The 9,979-nt window shown below is 49.0% G+C and overlaps 1 protein-coding gene across 1 annotated transcript; it reads left to right on the forward strand.

Annotated features, from left to right (window-relative positions):
• Positions 1–1,074: 1,074 nt before the first annotated feature.
• Positions 1,075–9,275, forward strand: LOC144141793 (uncharacterized). Its single transcript, XM_077673286.1, has 3 exons — positions 1,075–1,283; positions 7,289–7,636; positions 8,712–9,275. Exons 1-3 carry the CDS (start codon positions 1,128–1,130, stop codon positions 9,234–9,236), a joined length of 1,029 nt encoding a protein of 342 aa, XP_077529412.1. The 5' UTR covers positions 1,075–1,127; the 3' UTR covers positions 9,237–9,275.
• The last annotated feature ends 704 nt before the right edge of the window (positions 9,276–9,979 follow it).

Here is a 9,979-nt window from a genome sequence, read left to right on the forward strand (position 1 = left end):
GGAGATAGCCCGCCACTATCGCTGTCGTCGCCACCGAGTCACCGATGGCTGGTGTATTTCTTTTGTTCATCACTGTCGCCCGCAGTAGCGGTTTGCTGTACCCTTTGAGCTGCGTTTTCCACGTCGCTCATCGCTGCCTCTACATGTAACGTAGGCAACGACTGCTAGATCACATGCATAACCAACCGTGCAGAGAGCTTCGCGTGCTTCCTCTGGGATGTATAGGTAAGGAATAAGCTACTCTACGCGAACGTTTTAGATGCGACGCTGAGAGGAGCATCTCTTGCCGGCGGCCCTGTCCTGCGTCCGTCGTCGTTGCCGTCCGCGTCCGCACAGCTGCGTCTCTCCTCCGCTCACCCCCTCTCCTCTCTCCGATAGGGAATACTCTCGCCCAACATCTGTGGGCGCGTGGCGCAGCGCCATAGCGCACTCTCACTCCGCCGGTGGGCGGCGCTGCGCGCTGTGCGCACGTAGAGTGCCTCGATGCGCGCGCGGAGCGCGAGCATCAAGGCACCCTATGCGCATGTGCAGCACTGCAGTACTCTCTCTCTCTCTCCGCGGTCTCCTCTCCTTCGGGTACGTGCCGCGCTCCGGCCGGTCTCTTAGACGACGGTCGCCCGCGGTTGCGCCTGCGCTTGCGCTTGCTCTTGCTGTCTCGCAGTACCGACGATTGCTTGATGCGACGGTTCCTTCAATAAAGCCTCCGTCTAAACGACAACAACAACGTCTCTCATTATGCTCAAAATTACGCCCGCATCCCCTCGCGTGGAGCCCAACGATGTGATTTAAACGCAATTCACGTTCACTACGCGTCTCACGCAATTCGACTAATCGACCCAACGGAAACACCCAACGGAACCCCCTTCAGCGTCGCATCACACCAGGGTTTCCGCGAGGGGAGGTGGGCGTAATTTTTTTTTTTTTTTTTTTGGCGAGCGGCTCGTTGAACGGGTGCACCACAGCAGCGTGACGTCTATGTATTGCTTGGGCCGGATGAAATCCCGCGTCCGTCTTAAATTTTGATTTGAAACGGGTGGACACATTTTCCCGCCTTATCCGCCAGGCTGGTGCCTCAGCTGCGGAGAGACAGGTCCACCTGGAAGCGGAACCCGAGGTGTCCTGCGGCGATGGGGGGCCAGCAGCAGGCGGAGTCCTTCTGTCGGCGCCTCGGTCAGGCGGCCAGCTGCCACCTCAAGCACGGCCTCAACAGGGGGCACGAGGACGTGCGGCTGTACGGGAGGCTCTGGAACGAGCTCTACTTCGCCCCCTTCATGGGAAAGCCGGTGAGGAGTGTCAAACGGGAAGAACGCTTAAATAGTGAAAATAGAGTGTTACACATTCCCGTTATGCCGAAAAACAAATTGGTTCCACTCAGCCTATCTAAACATCATTTTAGTTCCCCTAATTGTATAAGACCGCAAGTTCTAAGCCAGTGGAACAATTGGCACAATAGAGGTTCCGACCTATAAGCGGACTACAAGTGGGTGTAAAGTTGTTTATGTAGTAGTGCTATGGGCCCAGTCGAAAAACACAACAGAAAATTACGACAGAATGATCCTGTGAGGGAATGGGACATTCTGTAGTCTGTAGTAAATCCTGTCCTGTAGTCTGTAGTAAACCCTGTCCTGTAGTCTGTAGTAAATCCTGTCCTGTAGTCTGTAGTAAATCCTGTCCTGTAGTTTGTCGTAAATCCTGTCATGTAGTCTGTAGTAAATCCTGTCCTGTAGTCTGTAGTAAACCCTGTCCTGTAGTCTGTAGTAAATCCTGTCATGTCTCGAATTTCAACTCGCTTTGCACAAGAAATTTACTTCCCGTGATGTTTTTTTCTATTAAGTACCTGAAGTATGTAGGATATGCATAACAATTTCAATAAAAATATGTCCAACAAACATAAGCATTTGAGGGAATCTTTGCCTTTCTGGTACAAGCTTAAAATTGTTTTCAGTGAATAACAGATTTCAGATTAATGCTCTACCAAAAGGCAATGTAAGCAATGCAACAAGTGGTACATTCATGCATGCAATACAAAAGTTTGATGTTACGCAGATTGCACATGCCTGATGCATGTGCGATCGCGGAAACTCGTGCACAGGCACACTGTCCACGCGGAAACTCGTGGATCCGGCAGCCGCTGGAACGTAACGCTGGAACACGCCGGAGACCACGCGGCCTCCAGCGAATAGCGTGGCCGATGCTCGCGCTAGGCCTTTTTTCTTTAATAGCCGTGTAATTACAAACCCGCGTAGCTGTTTACAAGAAATACAGAAGTCCTTCCTTCAGGGACACCTAAGTAGCGCTACAAAATTTAGCTAGACTCATTTGGGCACTTTTCAGCTGATTTGGCCGTGCTTCTGAAGCAGAGCCAAATCGCGTCCCATCATCGCGTTCCGTCAATGACGCTCAATCTGTTCATGAAAGCAAATTTATTCTCCCGGATAGAAAAAAAAACTATTAAACGAGCATGGACAATAACCTTTCGAAAATTCGTTCCTTAAGTTATATTAGTTAGGACCATTAAAACACAAGCAAACAAATATTTCTTGAACCTGATCTATTTAAACAGCAAAACGCGGGAGAACATGAGAGAATTAAAATGGAAAGTCAATCTTTAGCTGGAATGCTTGTCTTGATGAACCTTGATCCGTTGACAATGCATTCGCACAGCAAAACGTGGAAGGGTATCCTGTGGCGAAAAGCGCACGTCTGTGTGGTGCTGCACTATCTCGAAGAGTATGCACGCACGATACCTGCCGAAGTCACGCAGGGGTCATTGCAAGTTCAGTCGATTGTCGAAGCACATCGCACGTATTCGAAATCGCAACCCTACTTGAAACGTTTGGCGTAACTTTTACCGCGATACTATTAACAGAGACGTCGTATACTCCAGCATCTGAAGTGTATACTATCCAAATGGCTATCGGTATTTCTTCCGCAATAGGCAGGGTAAACGTGCTGGTGCCGTTTATTGGCATGCATGCTTGCATATACAAACGTACAGAGAGACTTCCAGTTTACCATAAATGGACGTGGTCTAAGTAATGTATAGTAAAAATCTTTACCCCAGTTACGATTGTTATAGTTCTCCACTTGATGTGTTTATTCACTAATATCCCGAACAACTTACTTACAGCCGATGTTGTGCGTACAGATATTAGTGATCAGCTTAACTGCTCACCGAAAAAAATAATGCCCTTAGTATGTCATGACAACAAATTAGCAAATCTAGAAATTCAGAAACAATCTTTCGAAAAAATACGTATGTAGAGTCGATAGCGATATGAAAGGCATCGCGGAATATCATGACTTTTTCACTCACGGCAAATAATTTGGTGGCGTGACTATAGGTACTTGAAACCCCTAAGCATATTAAATAAAACACAAAAATATGATTGATTCGTACCCGTGGAAGCCTAACAGATTATTTGAAAATCGTAGTCGCCTGCCTATAAACTATACACGAGAGCTTATCGGTATTACGCTGTTTTCGCGCACGCACGCACGCACGCACGCACGCGCGCGCACACACACACACACACGCACGCACGCACGCACGCACGCACACACACACACACACACACACACACACACACACACGCGCGCGCGCGCGCACACACACACACAACGGATACCCAGAGCGTTCGAAACAACTTAAAAGGCAAAAAAAGCATATTTTCGCGCAGCGATATCGCGCAAAAATGATGTAATAGCGAGAAAATAATTCAGCACGCTGGCATTCACGCTGCCCGAGATGACAGAACCCTTCTCGGCATTCGCCTTTCAAGCAAACGACCACTAAAGCTGCGTGCAAAGGCAATCGTAGGTGTTAAACAACGCACGTTAAACAACTTTGTACTTGTAGGATGGAGTCAAAATACATAGACCATATATTCAAGTTTTCTATCCCGAAGACGCGACAACGAAGGCTGACTTACAACTCAAACCGGCCAGACGAGCCTCGCTTCAACCTTAGGCTAACGGCGCCGCCTCGCGGCGTGTGTCGGAGTTAGCAAAATTACACCGCTCCCCTTGCTTCCGCACCGAATGGGACGGCCGGAGCAACGGCGCGCCGCCGGCAGCAAATCGCGGAGGCCACGTAATAGGCAACTCGCTTCGCGAAACATTCAACAGGTGGCGCCATAAGCGTTACCATATCGTGACGGAAAACTGCCCGCACGGTCTTCTAAAACTCACGTCACGGTGCCGACGTAGCGGGCCGCAAAAATTCAGCCTCGCATACAGTTACAAGTTAAACTAACAGATGGCACCACGCTGTGTCACGAAAAGGGAAAGCCGTTCTTCAGCGTTTATTGGCGCCGTGAAGAGGGCGACGCAAAGTCGTGCACGGTAGTCCAAGGGCAGCGTTCTGAACTCATGCGCGTGCCCCTCGGAGTCCTCGTGCGTGCAAACGTGTCACTTCCTTCTCGGCGCCTCTATCATCATCACCATGTTGGCGGTAAATTACAAACCCGCAACATCCTCCGCGCCCGCCAAATAATCATTCGCACAGTTCCAGAAACTAAATCATCCACATCGAAGCTTCTCCGCAGCCTTTGAGCGGTTTCTTGGTAGCTTAAGAAAGGCGTACCCAGCCCGTCAGGAGAAGGCTCGCCGCAACGCTGGCTTGCTTCCCGGGTTTCGGCACCGTCCCCGGCTTTGCGTCACTCTCTTCACGGCGCCAATAAATGCTGAAGAACGGCTTTCTCTTTTTGTAACATGCTGTCAAGCCGATTATTAAAGCCGAGTGCATCGAAGCGACCAAAACCCGACTATCCATAACGAGACTGCAAATCGAAAGAACGCTTCTGCCGTCGTTCTTGCTGCGGTTGCGCAGTTGTCTAGACGCTTTGTAGACAAAGCAAAAGGCCGCGCGGAACATTCACATTGCTTAACCACTATATCTCACGTCCCGTGCGGCACCAAGATTGAAGCGCACAGAGTTGCAGCTAGGGTGGGCAAGTTGTTTTCTCGTATGCGCCGAGTGCGGGACCAGCGGCTCCCGCGGCGGCGATGATCCCTCGGTAGGTTTTAGTTTTCCTGCTAGACCACACCGCTGCCTAACTCACTTCTGGCCACCGCTGACGTCACGAAAAACGTCATGACATGGGGCGAGGAATGAAATGCGTTTTTTAATTGGTAATTTTTCGGCAAAAAAGCATCTTTTGGCGCCGAATAAACGCTGAGAGGGCTTCGGGGCAGTTGAACTCTCGCCTGAGCCCAACTTGCTAGTTGATTTCAGCGTTCATTTAAGCTATGACCGGGCCTCTCCCTTCCGTTGGATCATTCAGATCCGCTTCAGTTACTGTTGTAGTAGCAATCAATAAAAGGGAGCTTATTTCGCAGAAGTTATCTCAGCCGGTATTAGCTGACACAATGAAGTTATTCTGCCATGAGCATGAACTCGACTATTGTCATAACCCCCATATTCCCTTGTGACGAAACACGGTTGGGTATTTACAAGGTCATATCGCACACAGGCCGTTAATAATGGAACTAACGTTTTGTTTGCGACGTCAGATTCGCGCACGCGGCCCCTTCACTGCGTACACGCTTTATTTCATGTTTCTGCACCTGTGAAAACTGATTTTGCCAGAGTCCTGTAAGAATACAGTGGCCGCCTTAAAATGCTGAAGGAGAAATACCTTGCTCTCTCAACTCTGACGTATTGTACATGCTATCATACTACACAGGAAGCTGTTTAACTGTACTAGGTTGCAACAAGAAATAGGAATTGGTCATTCCTATGGAAGCTAAACATGCCCGCGCCTGAAAGTCGGCCTAAATATCGAAATCAGGTGATAGGCTGCTCCATGCAACAAAAGAAGCGTGTAAAAAGGTAGCAATCAACTACGCTTTTAACCTAATTGAAGAGACATTTTTAATAAATACGCCACACCAATTCGCTTGCTTGCCTAGTTTTCTGGAACCATGGGAGAACAACATGTGGTCGCTAAATGGTAAATACCAGAAGACTGGCTGCCTCCATCTTGTCTCGCATTGCCATCGGTCAGTTAAATCTTTCTCCAATGCCCAGCATCGTGGCTTGCTTTTGAAATTCCTGCCAGGAATTTTCTTGAAATTAAAATAATTGTATACGAACAACAGCGTGCTATTTGTTTCCATCGCATTTGCTGTCGTGGCTTTCAATTTACAATTTGACTCTCGCCCACAACTGCGCCCTGTGTATTTACAATTGGACACTACTATTGGTTTACCGGCCTTCGGAAGGCCTTTGAAACAGCCGTGTAGCACAGGCATTTTACAGATGGCGCGGCTCACTGCTGACTGTAAACTGTCTGTAGCAACTGCCCGAGATTGACAAATGTCTCGGGTTTCAGCTTCCGACAAGGATGAATTTTTCTCAAGCTGCGATGCTTCTAAGAAAGTTGTGTAGCTTTTTGTTGTATTCCTATGGCGGCATTTCAAGTAGATGTCAAATGTTTGCTTTGCAGTAGGTCGCAAGAGGAAATTTGTAGCACCCATCATTGTGTAAGCTTGGTGTGCGGTTATCTGTACATAGTATTACCTCGACAGCTGGCAAAACACATGGTTTTTTGTTAGGACTATTGAATTTCTTCGGAGGTTTCGAGGCTACACAAACATTTGCAGTTTTCGCCCTTGATGGCCGCAATCGATATCTAGGACTGGATTATGTTTACACATGTGGTGAAGAATGCTTGGGGCGTCGTTGCAGAAGGAATGGGAGATGTCGATGAAAAATCGCTTTAAAATTGTTACTTTGTGTTATTTCGATTTGGCTTTCCACCGCCGAGGCGTCATGGCAGAAGGCTTATGATATCACGACGGAAATTCGACCGCCAGACGTACACTTTTCCCCTCGCCTTTCCTTGCGTTAATTTCGCGCGCTCACAAACACTGGCCTAAGTGACACCACCAAAGTGACACTACCAAACGGGTGACGTCAGCTACACACCGTGCAGACTCGCCACCTGCGTTTTACTCTTCCTGCACGCTGCCAGTCTGTTTTTAGCTAAAAGAGCTTGAAAAAAATTCAAGAAAGCGAGCTGTGAGAATTAAATTATCGAAACTTCGTTTTTCTTTTCATCTGTGAACCACCGGTTCTGTGTTCGGCGTTGAAGACTTTTCTTTTCGTTGTATGAGTGGCCCGTGGCTCCGAATAACATTTGATCTCGTTTACCCACAACTAATCTCTGATCTCTCCCGCTAGTGTCTATTTTTACCAAAGAAATCCCAAATACTCATTTTTTTTTCTTTGAGGGAAGTCGTTCAGCTGCCTTCACTGCAGCGCATACCCCGATTTTCTGTGCAGGCAGACCGCATTGTCAGCATCGCACACGGCAGCTTCGGCGCCAATGGCCGCGAGCTGGCATGCCTACGTGTCCTGGAAGACTTCTTCGAGGACGGCACCATGCACGTCTCGGAGCAGGTCCTGTCCGAGAGAGCGGGGAACATCAGGGCCATGGCAGCACGCTTGGTAGACGCGGCGCAGCTGGCGCTGGGCGGTCGCGTGTCGGCATGGATGTCCCGCGCCAAGCAGGGCGACCGACCCGAAGCACGGATGCAGTTGAGGGACAAGTACCGCGCACAACTGGATGCCCTCACACCAGTAGTCGGGGCAGCGCACGGAGGAGGCACCGAGTCCATGTTCTCGTGGAAGGTGCAGTATGCGGTTCAGAGTATACCCATCCATACTGCTTTTGATTGATGGACCTTTCATTACTCTAACAATAGCTGTTTTAACAGTTGGTGCCCTGAGCTTTTCACGGGGCGTTGACGCCAAAACACTGCGAGAGAGAGGAACAGGTGTGCGCTGGCCATCGCTGCCGAGTACTAGTAGTAGCAGAACATTTATTGTGAGAAGGGAGGATGGGGATAGGGGTGAAAAGTTGAGAGGAGTTAATGGGCGGGGCCCGACGCAGATGCAATGGCTCCCATCTTGGCTCTTTGAATCAGACGTAGCTGATCTTCGAGAAATGAGCTGGTAAGTGCGGCCTTACCATGTCTCGATATGATTCATCTGGGCACTAGTGTTTCCCTGGGGCCAGATGCGAGGGCACGCCCAGATTCCGTGAAATAGCGTGGCTATTTCTCCGCATTTTGTGCACGTTTCTTCCATGAGCTCAGTGGCACCTTTTCGGTGGTCCCTGTAGTACTGGCTTCTTGAGCGCAGTTTCGCGGGTACAAAAATAGTTCCGGCGACAGTTGTCAGTGTATTCAGTACCATGTCTTGCGACAACAGCGAATATAGTGCGTCGGCGGCGTTTATACGATACGGAGACAAGAGCAGCGTATTTACAAAGGGCCGGGACGAAACCCACTTTAGAGACTCACAGAATGGGAATATGCGCTGTGATGTAACTCCATCAGGATATCGCTACAAGTCCCCTAGCGTGTCAGGAGGACAATTGTTAATTCATTTATTTGGCATAGCTGTCCTGACATGGGTTTTGTGTTGTGGAGTCTTAAGCACACACGTACATACATATCGCACACACGTACGTACATGAGCCCTAAGCACACACGTACATACATGCATGCGAGCCCATGTCACGTAGGTATATGTACACAAGGATGCAGGTATCACAATAAGCATTCTTGTTTTTGCCTGCCATACGTTACAGAATTGCATAGCCTTGCTGATCAGTGATGCTAAAGATTGCACATAAAATATTCTATTAAACTACGTTTCGCCAGACCCACCCTTTTTGCTGTTTTATCAAACTATTTTCCAGGCCTACTACGACAAAGCTCAGAACAGATTAGCCATCCCTTACGGCCTGCTGGCACTGACATCACTGACAACCGCTGGCGCCCAGGACGACCCCATCGTCACTACCCTCTTGATGGCTTCCACGATGAGGCCACTGTTGCCTCATCCGCCCGGAGTTTACACCTGGTTCGAGTCCGACAGCCGGCATTTGACTTCCGTAGTCAGCTGCTTTATGGGGGCCCATAACCTCAGTGTCGACCTCGCCCGCGAAGTGGCGTTCGAATCGGCGCTACTAACTCCGCTCTTTGATGTATACCGGACCGCTCTCGCTACCAGAGCAGACCACGGCACCCGCCTTCACCCGAAGCTGGACAACGGAAAAATATTTTACTTACTGTGGGCGGCAGCAAACTGCGGCCGCCACAGGGCATCCGATGTGGTAGTCACAGCCGCCAAGAACTCCGCACGCTTCGCCAGGACATTCGGGTGCACAGTGCTGGAGCCGCTCTGGTCAAACCAGAGATGCAATTTCTGGGCTTACTGGTGAATTGATTGATACAAATTGTATAAAACATTTACTGATATAAACAGCCGCTATAACACCCAGTGAGTTGTATTGGTAAGCTTGTATATCCATTTGATGTAGATCTATGGTCAGATAGCTTATATATCTATTTAACGTAAATCTACATATTTATCTGTACTTGCTAGACAGAATCGGCTTCTTCGCCACGTATCTATGTTCTTGTTAGCGTAGCGTCGTGGTGTACTTGAGAGGTTTTTAATTTCGTGACGAAGAAGCCGTGAAACAGTCTGATTGACTGCCACGTTATGTCTAAAGGGTGGGACAGACGGTCAAGGAAACAAGCTTTACGGCAGAGATTAGGCAGTTCGGGAGGCCTCAGCTTTTCACAGCAATCTTCTAAAAGCTTCTAGAACCAACCAAATTTGCTTGGCCCAACCATGAGCTATCAGTGGTTGGCCAAACTGGCCGACGTTGGCCCGGGATTGGCAAAATAGGTTGGGCAAACCACGGGGATTCACATTGGCCTCCGGCAGGCCAACCTATTGCCACAAACGTCGGGCCTACCTCATTGGCCAACCTCGGGAAGGGCCGCACTTGTTCCTATTGCGGATGTCTTCGGTTCTTCATCGGCACCACCATGGCAATTCTTTTTCCTGGAAAGTATACTATGCTACCAATAATATATTTCTTTTCATTTTCTTTACGAAGTGAGGCCGTACTGGTAGTTTGTGAATTCAATCATGCAGTGGCCCCAAGTAAATGGT

Source organism: Haemaphysalis longicornis, unplaced genomic scaffold (assembly GCF_048455015.1).
Source record: "Haemaphysalis longicornis isolate Haplotype H1 unplaced genomic scaffold, Haemaphysalis longicornis Haplotype H1 scaffold_6, whole genome shotgun sequence".
NCBI classification, from domain to species: Eukaryota; Metazoa; Arthropoda; class Arachnida; order Ixodida; family Ixodidae; genus Haemaphysalis; species Haemaphysalis longicornis.